This window comes from Metarhizium brunneum, chromosome 1 (genome assembly GCF_013426205.1).
Source record: "Metarhizium brunneum chromosome 1, complete sequence".
Classification (NCBI taxonomy): domain Eukaryota; kingdom Fungi; phylum Ascomycota; class Sordariomycetes; order Hypocreales; family Clavicipitaceae; genus Metarhizium; species Metarhizium brunneum.
Window position 1 is genome coordinate 7,494,443 of NC_089422.1, and position 15,826 is coordinate 7,510,268.

General features: G+C 54.6%; 8 protein-coding genes across 8 annotated transcripts; 5 read left to right on the forward strand and 3 right to left on the reverse strand.

Annotated features, from left to right (window-relative positions):
* Positions 1-51: 51 nt before the first annotated feature.
* G6M90_00g022800 (uncharacterized protein) lies at positions 52-1,533 on the reverse strand (the record flags this gene model as incomplete). Its single annotated transcript, XM_014692789.1, has 2 exons — positions 52-1,362; positions 1,426-1,533. The coding sequence occupies 2 exons, from the start codon at positions 1,531-1,533 to the stop codon at positions 52-54; spliced, it is 1,419 nt and encodes a 472-aa protein (XP_014548275.1).
* Positions 1,534-2,627: 1,094 nt separating this feature from the next.
* Positions 2,628-3,926, forward strand: SPO7 (Sporulation-specific protein SPO7; the record flags this gene model as incomplete). Its single annotated transcript, XM_014692788.1, has 1 exon — positions 2,628-3,926. One exon carries the CDS (start codon positions 2,628-2,630, stop codon positions 3,924-3,926), a length of 1,299 nt encoding a protein of 432 aa, XP_014548274.1.
* A 1,095-nt stretch (positions 3,927-5,021) lies between these two features.
* glcA_1 (Glucan endo-1,3-beta-glucosidase A1) lies at positions 5,022-5,963 on the forward strand (the record flags this gene model as incomplete). Its single annotated transcript, XM_014692787.1, has 1 exon — positions 5,022-5,963. One exon carries the CDS (start codon positions 5,022-5,024, stop codon positions 5,961-5,963), a length of 942 nt encoding a protein of 313 aa, XP_014548273.1.
* Positions 5,964-6,917: 954 nt separating this feature from the next.
* On the forward strand, positions 6,918-7,330 carry G6M90_00g022830 (uncharacterized protein; the record flags this gene model as incomplete). Its single annotated transcript, XM_014692786.1, has 2 exons — positions 6,918-6,947; positions 6,974-7,330. The coding sequence occupies 2 exons, from the start codon at positions 6,918-6,920 to the stop codon at positions 7,328-7,330; spliced, it is 387 nt and encodes a 128-aa protein (XP_014548272.1).
* Positions 7,331-7,520: 190 nt separating this feature from the next.
* Positions 7,521-9,101, reverse strand: G6M90_00g022840 (uncharacterized protein; the record flags this gene model as incomplete). Its single annotated transcript, XM_014692785.1, has 1 exon — positions 7,521-9,101. One exon carries the CDS (start codon positions 9,099-9,101, stop codon positions 7,521-7,523), a length of 1,581 nt encoding a protein of 526 aa, XP_014548271.1.
* A 981-nt stretch (positions 9,102-10,082) lies between these two features.
* G6M90_00g022850 (uncharacterized protein) lies at positions 10,083-10,967 on the reverse strand (the record flags this gene model as incomplete). The annotated part of the gene is made up of 1 exon (XM_014692784.1): positions 10,083-10,967. One exon carries the CDS (start codon positions 10,965-10,967, stop codon positions 10,083-10,085), a length of 885 nt encoding a protein of 294 aa, XP_014548270.1.
* An 849-nt stretch (positions 10,968-11,816) lies between these two features.
* On the forward strand, positions 11,817-13,742 carry TRM1 (tRNA (guanine(26)-N(2))-dimethyltransferase; the record flags this gene model as incomplete). The annotated part of the gene is made up of 1 exon (XM_014692783.1): positions 11,817-13,742. One exon carries the CDS (start codon positions 11,817-11,819, stop codon positions 13,740-13,742), a length of 1,926 nt encoding a protein of 641 aa, XP_014548269.1.
* Positions 13,743-14,094: 352 nt separating this feature from the next.
* G6M90_00g022870 (uncharacterized protein) lies at positions 14,095-15,504 on the forward strand (the record flags this gene model as incomplete). Its single annotated transcript, XM_014692782.1, has 1 exon — positions 14,095-15,504. One exon carries the CDS (start codon positions 14,095-14,097, stop codon positions 15,502-15,504), a length of 1,410 nt encoding a protein of 469 aa, XP_014548268.1.
* Between the last annotated feature and the right edge of the window lie 322 nt (positions 15,505-15,826).

Consider the following 15,826-nt stretch of genomic DNA (forward strand, 5'->3'; position numbering starts at 1 on the left):
TATCAAACTCCCCCCAGACGATGCCTATTCCAGTCGCTATTCCCATCTTGTCTATAGCGCGGGTCGCTTCTTCCCAGCAGCCCTGGTCTCCTCGATCTCCTCTGTTAACAGACGATTGAAATCGTCGGGATTATCAAGATACAGATGATGGCCAGCCTTGGGAATGATGACGACTTTTACGCTCCCGTTCTCGTTGCGCTTCTCGTCGTCTGTTCCGTGGAGAAGGGCGCGGACCTTGGCCTCCTTTAGCTTCTCCTCTGCTGCCAGGCCCCCTGCCACGTCCATCCAGTCGTTTTCGCCGTACATGAAGACGATGGGGATGCCGGTCTCCTTGAGGGCCCCGGTGCTGCCGTCCGCCTGGGGGATGGGCTGGCGGCCGACCTCGTGGATGCGGTTGATGACGGGGCGGCGGGCGTATGCGCCGGGGGCGAGGATGTAGGCTAGTGCGTATTCGCCGCTGCCCTTTTGCTTGAATATGGAGAAGGAATAGTCGTGGAGGGCTTGGGCTTCCTCGGGAGGGAGGTGGTTGAAGCGGCGGGAGCTCCAGCCCGACACGAAGCGGGGGCCAAACGGGCCGGCCATGCGGACGATGCTGAAGGGGGAGATGTTGGCGTCCCAGAGCCAGACGAGCCAGTTTGGCAGAGGGCGCTTGGGGGCGTTTGCTGCCTGTCCGTTGGGAGGGGTGGGGGGCGTCCCGCGGCCTTCGGTGACGGATTGCTGGTCCTGGGTGAATTCGTTTTGGAGTGTTGATTCCTCGGGTTCGGGGAGGTTGGCGTTGACGGCGTATGGGTCCTCGGGAATGCCGACGGGAGATGCGAGGATGAGCTTCTTCAAGTGTCCCGGGTACTTGATTGCATAGGAAACGGCGAGGTAGCCGCCCAGCGAGTGACCGAGAAGAGTGAAGCGCTCGATCTTGCGGGCTTGGCGCCACTCTTCGAGCGCATCGATGAACCAGTCCTCTGCTTCTTTGACCTTTTCCTCTTTGTCCTTGGCGTGGATCTTGAAGGGCGGTCTTGACGAGTTGCCCATGCCCAGCATGTCGAGGGCGTAGAGCTTGAGGCCTGGGATGCGGGTGATGGGCTCAAAGTTCTTGTAGAAGAAGCCAAGGCCGGCGCCGTATCCGTGGACCATGACGAGCGTCTCTTGGACTTGTTCGCCTTGTCGCTCGATGCAGATTTCGTTGAGGGCACGGTTCTTGCCAGAGAGTTGGACGAGTGAGCGGCGCCATGTTCTGGTCCCATAGGGATCGGGCGTACCCGTGGTTGAGACTGGGGTCGAAGTGATGCTGTCGACGGCTTCTTTGAGGTAAGGAACCAGAGAGAGGACATTGCGCTCTGCCATTGTAGGTGTGACACTTGTCCACTGCGCAAAATGATCAGTGATCAGCTGAGCAAGTCACTATGCGCGGGCACAAAGAAGACTCACCCATTGATATGCGGCGTCTTTGTAACCCAGAGGAAAGTACACAGATGGCGGGCCTCCCCGCGCAGGCTTCTGCTGCTTCAGGTTGTCGGGAACCTCGACGTTGGACATTTTGAAAGACGGGTGTGACACAGATGCCGAGGAAGAGTCGAAAGACGAGGATGAAAACGGAAATGAAGCAGAAGAAGCGAGGGCGAGTCGTGATGGTTGCAATACTGCAGTGGCAGCGTGTGAAGGTCGAAGAAGTGCTTGCATTGCCCGAGCGTCTGGGGTCTGGGCGTGGGGGGGCAGGCGGATGGTTTTAATCCAAGCAGGCCCCCAGGCACCCTTTCAAGTGACGAAAATAGGATTTCCCCCTTGTGCAAGGCTCAATTCTGGGGATGGATAGTGCGGCACGCGGTTTGCGCTTGTAATGGCGGAGTTAACAGGCTTGAGCGTTTGGCGTTCGGATTTTGGGTCAGTCCGGACACCGATGACATCAAACCTGATGAGGCGGCCGGGGCACTAGCGGGCGGACTGTTCCGATTTTTGCGGTCTGGTGGTGGCTGCGGCTGAGATGCTACTTAGGTACTTACGTAGTTACTGAGAATGACTAAAAGTCCGTAGGCTGCCTGCGGAGTTGGTGGCAACGATATCGGATTGCGTAGGATGGGTGCTTGGTCTTTTTTGTTGGCGAGACAAATGCTTGAACGCCTTCAAGTGACGACGTTGCCGGCCATTTCAACCCACATGCATTTCAACGTGGGCGGCACTTGGAGGTGCAATTGGCGATGCGGCGATAGTCCTAGTACTACATTCAAGGTTGGTACGTACCTGCTGCACATGCGCGGGCGGTGTACTCTGTCAACATTCAACGTTAAAGGCAGATTTGCCGCGCCAGGCGTATCCGTATCGGCGCTAACCAGACTGCACTAACCGAGAGCACCACATGTATGTACATACTCTATGTACTCGGTGCGGGCTGTCAACTGGTTCCATCCTCAACATTTGCATCCCACGTCGACTCGACTACATCCCTCCTCGTCGCCCTGCAGCACAAGCTTGGTCATTTCGTGCCTCTCGTTGATACCCATCTCCCCGCGACCGCATGGCACATCGCCTCAGCTGATCGGCTGCGATCCAGCCTCAATCATCGTCAATTCCTCCGACAGTCACGCTCTCCCTCGCGCTGACGTGCTGCCTCGACTGCCGCAACCGCCGCAACCATGGCCGACGACATCGATTCCATTGTCAAGGGCGCCCCCGTCAGTGCGGCAAACATCAAGACCACATCCGGCCCGACCCCCATCGCACCCGCCGGTGGCAAGCAGGGCGACCCTCTCAACCACGCGCCGAGCTCTCCGTCCATGGTCTACCTGAATCTCCTCATTCTCGAGGCTTCCCTGCGAGCCCAATTCCTCGAACTTCGGGCTAGAAGACGCCACCATACCTTCTTCCTGATGCTGCTGACGCTGTGGGTCGCCTTCTTTGGCTACAAGCTGTACTTTGCCCCTCGCGAGGACGGCCGCGGCGTCGGAGGCTCCATCTATTGGGCATTGGAAGGTGCTCAGAAGGTGTGCTTTATGGGCGGCATCATCACGGCTATTTTGGTCTGGGGAACCGGCATCTGGGACCGCGGCATCCGTTGGCCGCGCCGGTGGTTCGCAATATCAAACAGGGGCCTGCGTGGCTTCAACTGCAAGCTTGTCATTATACGCCGTCCGTGGTGGGCCGAGGCTCTGTCGACAATTGGTTTCTTCCTGACGTATGGCCTGTTTTCGCACACGGCAAGCTCGTCATACCGCCATGTCGAGCCTTGGCTGTTGCGGGAGACGGAAAGGGAGCTCCAGCTGTCTGCCGAGGGCCATCCAATGCTGGTGCTTCCACACGACGACGAGGAAAAAGGTGGACATGAGGAGGACCTGGCCCCCGGAGGTGACTACGTCAAGCTCCTCCTACTACCTAAGCCATTCTCACCGACCTTTCGAGAGAACTGGGAACTGTACCGCACCGAATATTGGGAGAGAGAAAACGAGCGACGCGCACTGTTACGGAAAAAGGTCAAGGAACATGATCGCAGCCTGGCCAAGCAGACATACGGTTGGTTGTGGTGGCTGCCATGGAGGCAAACTCCCCAGCGCAAACCTCAGTCACACAAGACTCTGCACCGCCACTCCAGCAGCGAGAAAGTGCGAAGGAACCGCGGCGGCAGCGTACGCCGTCCGTCAACAAGCTCGTCCCGAAGTCAAACACCCACATTGGACTTGGACGATGGCCAGCTCGGCCGCCGTCCCAGCTCTGCGTCAGAAAAGCGCCGGAAGAAGCAATCGTCTATTTCCATGTCCAAGTCGAAACGGTCCGGAACAGATTCCCGTTCAGTCACGCCAGAAGCACCGTCGCCCCTGACAAAGGAGGCCACCATTTCCACTGAGGGGTCTTCTACCGAAGGCAGCGGACGGGTTTTGCGCAGTGCGGGACAAAAGTCTGGAAGGAGCTCTCCGGAACCAGAGAAGACGGGTTCATAGGAAACATGTTGTACATGATGTTGATGTAAGAATATGAAATATGTCATTTGACTTTTGCTGTTTGCCATTGTGCTCGTGCTTGTTCACACCGGAGAATTCATTCGGCAATCTGTTGATATCCCTGCGTCGTATCCATCGTGGCTAGGATTTCGAGAGATGATGGACCTTGTCGGCACAATGGGGCTCTAATTCAACATGGGCAATTTGTATTCGATACCCGGGATATTACTCAGGTGAGCCGTCCCCCACCGACTGCAATAACTACTCTTTTGTTGAACTGTGTCTCGGAAAGCTGATTCACCCGGATCACGACATGGCGGAGGAATCTTGACCAGAGACTCGAGAGGCTTCTCTCTGCATGTTGTACAAGGCAAAATTACGCATGTGAGTCCCACGAGAGATTTGTCTCTTTGGCAACAGGGGAGACTTGTGGATGCGGTTGTACAGAGTCACGCGTATGAGGCTGAATTCGAGTTCGCAGGTGAATCATCACAATTTGCGTCTGGTTGCAGGTGTCACAGCAACAGCGTCCGACATTGAAGGCTTGCACATGACATTTCAGCACCTCAGACACGCCAATCCTCGGACGGACATGCAAGGCGCATCGTCGTCTCCCGCCATGTCTCGCACTAATATCATCAACGGACTGCCAGCGGACCAATCAGACGGACCATTGCGAGTTTACTACTACTAGTACATCCCATGTGCGGACGGGGACAAGCTTGACAGCGAGCCAGCAAGACAAGACAAGCCCATACCGCCCGGGCGCCATGTTTTTGGCCAATTCGGAGCCCTTGTGGCTAATCGGAGTCTCGGCTGGCTATGCTTGGATGGAAATAAGGTTGGATGGCATGGTGATGGAAGGGGGCCAGACGGAATGGACGCATAACGGCGATGTTGTTGGTGTTGTTGGAATACTTGATTGTCATGGACTTGAACCTGGCATTCCAAAGTCTCCCACGGCGCAACTACAAAGTATTTGAACACCCGGCCGCTGGCCCTGGTGTATTCCGCCATCAACGCCTTTTTGTTTGAATTTGTACACGTGTTCACCTAGTCGCTCTTTTCCACGCTTCTTCACACACATTGGTCGTCATGTTGGGCCACGCCGCTTCTGTCATGGCGATATTCGCACAGCTCGTCTTGAGCGCGGGCCAGGCGCCACACGGCCGCGTCGCCAAAGCCGCCCCCAACACCCCCGCGGGATTCTCGAACTGCATCTTCTACGACGACTTCGACGGGGACGAGGACTCGCTGCCCGACGCGTCGAGATGGACCATCGACCTGGGCACGCGGTACGACGGGGGGCCCGCGCAATGGGGCACCGGCGAGATCGAGACGTACACGGACGACTGGCAGAACATCCGCATCACGGCCGACGGCACGCTCAAGATCACGCCCGTCCGCGGCCACGGCAACTCGTGGACCTCGTCGCGCATCGAGACCACGGCCGACTGGGACTTTGCCTGCGCGCGCGGCGAGCGCCTCCGCGTCGAGGCCCGGATCAAGCTGGGCGACAACCCCGAGGGCAGGTCGCTCGGCATCTGGCCCGCGTTCTGGACCCTGGGCTCCGAGTACCGCGGCAACTACCAGAACTGGCCGGCCGTGGGGGAGATTGACATTCTCGAGAGCGTCAACGGCCTCCGTAAGATCTGGCACGTCGCCCACTGCGGCACGAACCCGGGCGGCGTGTGCAACGAGCCCAATGGCCTTGGCCACATCACCGAACCTTTTGAGCGGGGGGTCTGGCACACGATTGCGTGGGAGGTGGACCGGTCGGGCGACGACGAGGAGTCGATGCGCTGGTACGTGGATGAGCATCTGCAGTGGACGCTGTGGGAGGACGATGTGCGCGATGCCGGTGCGTGGCACGCCATGGCCGCGAATAGCAAGATGATCCTGTTGAATGTTGCTGTTGGCGGCGGGTTTCCCAACGGTGTCTCGGGCATCACGACGCCCACGTCCGACACTCTTGATGGCGATGGCGCGAGCATGGAGGTTGATTATGTGGCTGTTTACCTGGAGGGAGGGTGGTGATGGTGATGCAGATGCAGATGGCAAGTGTTTAAAGCGCGGACGGGGGTATTTGGATTCCGAGGTTGTCGCGTGACGAGTAAAAGGGGCCGTAATTATCTGATTACGCTTTAGAAAAAGTCTTGGCTAATTTGTAATATTAATTCATTATTTCATGATCAACGCCAGCCATGGCATGTCTTGTCGTCCCCTCAGCATCAAGCCCATCTTGCACCACACACGGGCCTTCGTTGTCGGAATTCCGAATGACATCTTTTACAGACTCAAGAAAGTCTGCGAAAATCCGTCCATCGACGCCCCATCCTCCAGCTAGCCTCCGTTGTACATGACAATCATTCATGCGCAAATGACTTGCACACAGCCGACTCAGTGACTCACAAACCAGCCAATCAGACGCAGTGCCGTCGTGGCTATTGCCTATTCAGGCAGTTACTTCAACAGCGTCCGCGTCACCACACGGAGCACATGTACACTTGAAACACAGACGCAATACCGCTCACGCCATATGATGATGGGATTGAAAAGAAAAGAAGGGAAAATCCTGTCCCTACGACAGAGTACCCCGACTTCCATGCCGGCACCCCAGTTACATCCCAATATCCCGCTTACCGAGCAGGCTTGCGCATCCCCCACCCTCCGTCTGAAACCAACGGAGAATTGCAGACTCGTGTTAGCGCATGAATTCTGACACAATCGCCAACAAGCTCCCGGGGTATTTTTATCTTTAAAGCGCTTGGTCAATGGGAACATCCCACCCGAGACCCGACACGGACGCAAGAAACATCCCTGCGTCCCGGCCGCAAGACGAGCGTCCAGATCCCGCAGAGAAGCCTATGTATGTATGTACAACATAGCCTTCTGAAACAATGCAGGCGCAGCACCTCTACGAGCGCATGGAGTCGCGGACGCTGCCCCTTGCGCTGCGCACCATCGAGCCGCGCGATGCGCCTAGGCACTATGGCCATTTTGACCGCCTTCCGTGTCGCGGTCAGAGGAGCTGATTGCCGCCGCAGCGAGACTCCGCGGCCGTGCCAGATGGACCTGATGATGATGGTGCGGTGCTGGTCGCCAGCGGGCCGGGGAGGGTGACCATGGTGCTCACTGCTGGGCGCTCACAAGCGAGCACGCCGACAGGGTCATTGAGCTGCTGGGGGAGGGATGCCGGCAAAGTCCGCGGCGGCGACGCCGGAGTCGTCGTCGACGAGGCGTACCGGGGCAATCAATGGGTATGCGGACGAGGTCATGGACTGCGCCTTTACGCCGTCATTACCACGGCTACCAACACGTCCATGCTGGCCTTGGCCGAGGACAAGGAGTGCTGGGGGACCATGAGTTTGGTGATGCCGCCGGCGAGATGTACTACGGGTTGACGGCCGCGGAGGGGAACCACATTAAGAAGAACAAGAAGATGTTGTAATTGGTATATGGTGTATACAGCAGATGGCCTGGACCCTCGGAATCTCTCAAGAACAATTTGAAGAGGCAAAAAAAAAAAAAACCATTCTCAGGCCAGCTGCTACCAACTCCTGTCCAAAACGCCAGTGGTAACCAAACAAGTAGCTAACGCTGTTTCTTTTCCCAAATCAAGACAATAACGGAATCAAGTTCCCTGAGTCCGTCCGACTCTTCCTTGTCCGCCTTCGTGGACCTCACTCCCCTCTTCATATAAGCTTGCCATACTGTTCCGTCGGAAGCCTTTACTGAATCCAATAGCCCCCATATGTCTCTCCGCTGCCCTGTCAAGTTCAATGACCTTCTCTCAACCTCGTCTTCGTCAATGACTATTTGATCGGAAATAGCAGTCTTCCGGGTATCTTTAAACATTTCTTTCACCAAGGCCTTGTGGCGGTGGCGGTGACCGAGTCCATCAGGGTGGTGGCTTATCGACACGCCGTTGGTGATGACCCAGTTGTCGTGGAATAAATATTGGTGCATGAAGCATGCCTCACCACACGCGTCAGTCACCAAGTGTGCCATGCCCACATCGAGGTGGTGTGGGTATGCATAGTCGTGTAGCAACAGCGGTCGTGTGCCAGTTTCGTGGCTCTCGACACGGGCTTCATGACTATCATGCGGTGGGTGGAGTGCTGGAATGACATGCATGTCAACGCCTGCCTGCTTCTCAAGACACCGCCTCAACATCGCATCCCATCTCTGTCCATGAAAGGAGGGCTTAGCGGCTGCGTCGATTCTCAAGCAAGGTAGCTTGGGAATCAAAGATACGGCGTCCTTGGTCAAGAATATCGCCCCTCCACCGTATGTTGTGGCAGATCCGCCGTCTTGATGCCAGAGCATCTTTTCACTAGGGATACCGAGATACAACTGCTTGCTGAAATCGAAAGTTGAAAGTCGTTCTTTGAGGTAGGATAGGCTCGGGAAAAAGACAGTGTCCTCTATGACTGCGAACCAATGCTTCTCTTGGCCACTTGCGGCGATGGTGGCACCATATGATTTCATGACCCGAATCAATTCGTAATATCTCCGGCTTTTAGATGTGGCCTCAGAGGTGGAAGTTGTGTATACATCAATACCCGTTTCTTCAAGCTCCTTGTCAATCTCATCAAGTTGTTCCTCGGTGGCATTGTCAAGCATGAGAACTAGAGTGGCGCCGTTGCTGGTTCCGTCGCCTTTGGTCAACCAACGTTTCCATGCTCGTAGGATAGCCCAATCTTTTTCAGTGATTCGTTTATACGTAGTGGATACGCCGAACATGAGCGGTGATGCGTATAGTCTATCATGTGCCTCGTCGGTATAAGTTGCAAGCTCCAACCCCTTTGACGCGTGCAAATCGGTAGGGCTAGGGTTGCTGACATCGATGACTTTCGGAGCATCCCGGTTTGACTGAAAGTCTGTGTGTACATCGGTAATTGAACCAATGGTCAAGGGCTTGTCAGAGGTTTGCACTCTCCAAGCTTGCCATTTCGTCAAGTTGGTAAGTACATAGCGGTCAATGAGCCTCTCGAAGTATTCTTCCTCTGGCAAAAGATCCCCAACTGGGGTCGAGTCCGGCAGATCAACCGTAAAGGTCTGCCCTTGTTGATGAAGTGTCGTGGCATGAAATAGGAAACCAACAGTTACTGCAGTCAATAGAAGGTAGCTCAGTCTCACCTGGAGCACCGGCATGCCTTTGGAAAGCAACATGGTGGTTCCAGAAAAAAGCAGCGCCGAGCTGCAAACTCAGATGAAGCCGAAGGAAGAAAAGGAACCTATGACTGAATCAAATACATAGTGACGAGGACAAGGCCACAAACAGCTCGTCATGACATGAGGCCGCGGGAACAGACTGGCCTGGGCGTGCTCTGTTGAACAACGCAACGCTGGTTTTTTGACTACAACTAGGTAGTAGCTAGTAGGAGAGATAGATAGACGGCTGGTGCATGCGGGATTAGCTATCCCTTTTAAACAGACAAGTTTGAAATTGATGAGCGAGGGCCCTCCTCCTTCATTCCTCTCCAAGTAAGTTACAAAGTACAGCTTGTACACCTTGTCGTGGACGGATGAGCCAACTGTGGCCAGACAAACAGCAAACCAAATACATGAAACCGACCAGGTACCTAGGTGGATAGCATGTGGGTGTGGGACGAGGACTGGTTGAGGCAGATCCTTGCTGGTTCTTGACAAACCCCTGGTCACGGGAGAAGGCAGATCAGTCGAACTCCTGCCAACAATGGGCGGAATCAGCCACTGTGTCTGCAAATCCCTCGCCATGCCGCTTTTCTCATGCAAATTGTGTCGCAGAATTTTTTTAATAAACAGATTAACAGTCCCGCCGTGGATACCCTTGCGACAGAGTACACGGGCATGGGCGGAGTACAAAAGAGGATTAAGATTATGCCGCAAAGTCGTGTCCCTCCGTCTTGGCTGACTACCTCGTTTTCGCTGGCTTTTTCATGCGCCGTACGGGTATTATCATCGAGGCAATCTATCAACCTTATGGGATTACACGGCGATCTGGTGCAAAGGGATCACCATTCACCCAGCAAATACAACAGCAAACTCGACGTCGGAGAAGAGAGATGGTTTGATGGTCTTTTCGATGCCGTTAGTGCTATCGCCTTGCAGGGATGTGACGAGAGGAACATTGGAAAGACGTGGCAAACTTGCGTCAATCTTGATAAAAAATTATGCCTGGGCGCCGTTATCCGTGCCAGAGTGGACATTAGCATAGGACCCTTTGACGTTTCTATTCGCTGGAACTGGTCCCGTTCCCGGTCCTGGATTAAAGCTTCCCTTGTTGATCTGCTTTTCGGGCGAAAGCATTTGTTTTGAGGCATAATTCGCGGGCATGTTCACTGCAACTGTCGACTTGGCTTCACGGTACCGGTCAAAGAATTCAGCAAGAACTTGTTCAGCAGTCTGACCGGCGGGAACGATGCTTGAGTTTAATACTTCCTTGATGTGATCTTCGATTTCTTCAAACTCTGCCATGTCGTTCCGGTATCGATCTGGAAGACCACTGTTGTGCAGAAGTGCAAGAAACCCAGCCATCGCAGTGTTGACAGCGGCGAGAATTGTGATGGGCGTTCCATTTACCAGGGACATGGCACCCAGAGCCGTCAGGGCCGCCCCAATCAGAAGCTGAACGACCATGAGCATCCATCGGAGAACACTGGTGAAGTGGAATAGGAGATAAAACCGATATTTGTGCGCAACAACCTCGCGATACAGCCCTCGAGGCATGCCAAGTGATGGCCATAGCCAATGTGTAGGATGGGTCGGCTGGTGGCTTTCGCCATCTTTTAGTCCGCCAATGCCGTTGGCAATGACTGTCCACTCTGCGGAGGAAAGAAACCGGTGACGAACAATCTTTTGATGAGCGTTTGGGTCGTGAGTAATGGGGAGAGAATGATCGAGCTTTGTTGGTACGCTCTCTCTGTTTTTGCCCTCGGAAGGATCCTTACGAGGATTACTACCTCTACTACCTTGAGCTGGAACAGAAAGGGGAATTGGAGGAATAACAGGGATGATGCCCGTGGACGTGACGCCAGGTTTGACTTTGCTGGCCATTTTGCGGGTGTAATCGTCTAAGGTGAATGCCACAATGGGTATCTTGAATACAGGGACATAAAGATGACACTATAGGATAACAATATTCCGAGACCTGGAATATGGAACGAATGGACTGCTGATGTTGGGATTCAAACTCGAGACGACTGATCAGTTTATACTCGAGTACGGGCGTAAAATAAAATCCAATGAGCCCAGTGCCCTCCTTCCCAGATAGCCGACTTCGTGCCTTCCTGAAAGCCATTGAATTCGAATGGTATTCGAGTGTGGGAAGGTGCGGTCTGTAACATTGAGCGCTGCCTCAGGAGTCAGGATCGCGCAAGAGGTGGCCATGGCTAGGCTGATTCTATTGCAAATTCAGGCATCAAAGTCTATTTAACCATAAACAGGTACGAAGAAGTGGCTCGCTGCATCGGTATGAAGACATGATATAGTAGCCTGTACGGAGTACACTGGTAAGACATGGATGAAGTGAACAACTTTGCAGCATCAAATGGGATGTTAGCGTTCTTGGCTGTAGGTGGGGGGGTTCTGGAACGAACAGCTGGTGGGGGTGACAGACAGAGAAGCTCAAAGCAAGTTTCTTCTCACCGCTCAGATTCTGACAACGGCAGAATTCCAAAAATTTGGTCATAGTGGCTGAGAATAGCTTCAACCAGTGATTCTGCCAATATTTGCTGCGCCCAATTCAAACAGCCTGCTTGCATGCGGCGTCTCGGTTTCATCTTTCGCGCCAATATCAGCCATAGACTGGGGGCGCCTACATCTGCCTATCGCACAACGCTCACACGATTGCGTCACCTGCTTCCACCTTTGCTTTCCAGGACAATATCGTCGACCTCACGAATGATGGCGGACGAAGCGCCCCCAGTGCACATCATTGAGCGGGACGGTAAGCAGTTCAAGACCATCACAGAGGGAAAAGCTACGATTCTGGTTCCCCATGAAACGAAAGCCGGCCAAGACACGACTGAGGAACAGCAAGTCTTCTACAATCCAATACAGCAGTACAATCGCGACTTGTCGACGCTGGTAGTCAAGGTGTATGGGGAGATGCTATTGGAGAAGCGAGTTGAAGCTTTCAACTCAAAAAATGTAAAACAAGGCAAGAAGCGAAAGCGAGATGAGATAGAACAAGACAACGAAGAAGCAACCACACAAGCCACGGAGCAGCAGCAACTAGAGAAAGAAAAGGCGGAAAATGGCCACACATACAAGCCTTCATTCAAGATCCTTGACGCCTTATCAGCATCGGGCTTGAGAGCTTTGAGATATGCCCTGGAAATTCCTTTTGTTACATCTGTTACCGCCAATGACCTGTCTGCCTCCGCTGCGGAATCAATAGCAGTCAATGCCGACCACAATGGTGTAGCGGGTAAATTTACCGTCACTAATGATGACGCCCTAGCCCTCATGTACCGGTCTATTGCGTCGGATCTTTCGAGAAGAGATAAACGCGGCAACCCTAGCAAATCACACAAGTTTGATGTTATCGACCTCGACCCGTATGGAACAGCTGCTCCGTTTTTTGACGCCGCTGTCCAGTCTGTTCGTGATGATGGTGGCCTGCTTGTCATCACCTGTACAGACAGTGCCGTCTGGGCCGGCCACAGCTATTGCGAAAAAACCTTTTCCTTGTATGGCGGTGTCCCTGTCAAAGGAATGCACTCCCACGAGGCAGCCTTGCGCCTTATCCTGAACGCCGTCGCAACTTCTGGAGCGCGATACGGTATCGCAATTGAGCCCATGTTGTCGCTATCGATTGATTTCTATACAAAGGTCTTTATCAGAGTCACGAAATCACCGTCGGCGGTCAAGTTTTTGGGAGCGAAAACGATGTTGGTGTATAGTTGCGACCAAGGCTGCGGTTCTTGGGAGACGCAACCAATCCTCAAGAGCCGGCCATTCCCCAATAAAAAGGGAATCGGATCCTTCTACAAGCACACAATGGCTCAAGGCCCGAGTACTGATCGCCTTTGCCAGCATTGCGGCTTCAAGATGCATGTCAGCGGACCCATGTATGGCGGTAGGATCCATAACCAGGACTTTATTCACCGTATGCTCGACGAAATACCCAAGGCATCCCCGGAGACATATGGAACATTGTCTCGTTTGGAGGGTATGTTGCGGACTGCCTTGGAGGAATACATACCGGGACCTGAACTGCCCACGGATGTCGACCCTAAAGACGCAGAAGCTGCGGTCGTTGACCACACGCCATTCTTCTTTATCCCTGGAAAGGTCTCGAGCATTTTATCGTGTTCCACCCCGACTGATGACATGTTTCGAGGCGCACTCATGCATCTGGGCTATCAAGCGGGTAGAAGCCACTGCCGCCCAGGCAGCATCAAGACTGACGCGCCATGGTCAACTATTTGGTGGGTTTTGACAGAGTGGATCAGGCAAAAGTCACCAGTAAAAGTGTCCAAATTCAAGGAGTCCATGCCTGGATGGAAGATTCTCTATGACGCTGGAATTGTTGGGCACGAAAATGCGAAGTCGGACGGTAGCCAAGGGCCGGAGAGCATCGACATCAAGATGGAAGGCACCGAACAGCAACAGCAACAGCAAAAGGACGAGAAGGTGCTAGAAAGGACTGAAGCAGAGGACAATGCCGGGGAAAAGAAAGAGCCGCTGACTGAAGAAGAGTTGCGAAAGACGCTCGTATTTGATGACGCTTTGATACAGCTTGGTCGTCAGAAAGGCACTCGGTACATGAGGTACCAGGTCAACCCTCACAAGTATTGGGGCCCCATGACAAGAGCCAAGGGTTGAATTGTCGATGCCATGACCGTGTATTGTATATGAAGTGGGATCGAACATGGCCTTGGCAAAGTCAACAAGCAGAGCATCGTGATGGTTAGCGGATTATCCAAAGGCCCAGTTCTGAAGTCGGGGATCACCGCGCCCCCCCCTCTCCACACTGGGGCTGTTGACGTGCTTGCACCTGGTGCTTACCACAAACATCCAGCGTGTTGGAGGTTGGAGGGAATATTCGCCAACTTGGGTGCCTATCTTGTACCACATATCAATCCATCTACACCATCATCTGCGTGCTTGCCATCATTTCCATCTGTCCATGTGACCTCGCGGCGTTTTTCTCACTTGCGACTGCAGCCCCGCCATCATGTCTCTCAACGCGGGGCATCCGACTCCCAAGTCAGTCCGCAGCCTCCAAGTCACAGATGCGACTCTCTCGTGGAGAGACCTCGATGACGCCGAGGAAAGCGTGTCAACTCACGAGATTGTCTTCACCATAGACTTTTCCACTGCCCAACGGCCAAATTACATTGTTTACGTTCTGAGAGAGGACGCTGATGCCCAGTCACACCCCTTCCAGCTCGACCTCCTCCAGACCGACGCGATACCAGCAGAGCTTCGTCATGGCCATCTCATCAACGGCATTCCGCCTCACTTGCAACCCACGCCCAGCAACAAAGTCGACGTTATTGTTTCCACAAAGTCCGGCACAGGCCGCGCGCAATCGTTCTGGCAGGCCGCGCTGCAGCCGCTCCTCCAATCCGCGTCATCGCACCCCGTCGTCGAGCAGTACAACCTCGTCGTCACGCAAGATGCCCAAAGCGTCCGGCAATACGCCAAGACCATCGACGGGCCACCATCCGCCGCCAGAACCATCATCCTGCTCAGCGGCGACGGAGGCGTTGCCGACCTCCTGAATGGCCGCGAGCCCGTCCCCGACGCGCCGCTGCCGCTGATGGCGCTGCTCCCGCTCGGAACAGGAAATGCCCTTTTTCACTCCCTGCACAAGCCATGCGCAACCACGCCTGGGCCGACGCCGCTCGTCCTCGCCCTCCGCACGCTCTTCCTCGGCGCGGCGGCGAATCTGCCCGTGTTCGAGGCCAAGTTCACGCCGGGCTCGCACATGGTCGCCCACGCCGACGGCAGCCAGGCCGCCCTGCAGCTCCCGCACCGGCGGCAAGTCTCCTCGCTCTACGGCGCCATCGTCGCGAGCCACGGTTTCCACGCGAGCATCGTCTACGAGAGCGACACGCCGGCGTACCGCGCGCACGGGGCAAAACGGTTCGGCATGGTCGCGCAGGAGCTGCTGAAGCTGTCCCACCCGTACAAGGCCGCTCTGGACGTGCGGCCTCCCTCCTCGGCCGCCGCGTCCGAGGACACGTTTGAGAGAGATGCGCACGAGACCCACGGGTACATATTGGTGTCGATGGTGTCGAATCTGGAGAGAAATTTCACGATTTCGCCCGCCTCGAGGCCGCTGGACGGAAAGCTGCACCTGGTGCATTTTGGGGCGGTCGGTGGCGACAGGGCCATGGAGGCGATGATGAAGGCGTACGACGGGGGCAAGCACGTGGACGTGAAGTGGGATGATGGCGAGAGGGTGCGGTACGAAGAGGTTGGGGAGGTGAGGATCGTCAGTGGCGAGGACGACGAGAGATGGAGGGTGTTTTGCGTCGACGGGACGATTGTGCAGGTTGCGAGGGGCGGGGGGATGAGCGTGGCGAGGGCGAGTAGAGAATTGCTTCGGGTCTTGGTTGACGAAGGGGCTCGCGCTTGATGCTGTTTGTCTTGTAGATGGCAGGGGTACGGCATACGGAATATAGACGAACGAGTTGCGATGCCTGGAGGGGATTCGCGTATGATTGATTGTTTGTGGATGGAGCGGTATTTTGCTTCACGTTGTTAGCCAGCTTGCGAGAGTAGTATAGTCAAGAGTCAAATGATGTGCATTTTGCTTCCGTCATTAACCAATATGCGAGAATGTCATTGTGAAATTAAAAACAGCAATATTCGCGATACAAGGCATTTTGCATCCCAAGTCACTATTGCTCATTGTTCTACCCCCAACAACGATGCAGCATCTACAAAAAAAATAAAAA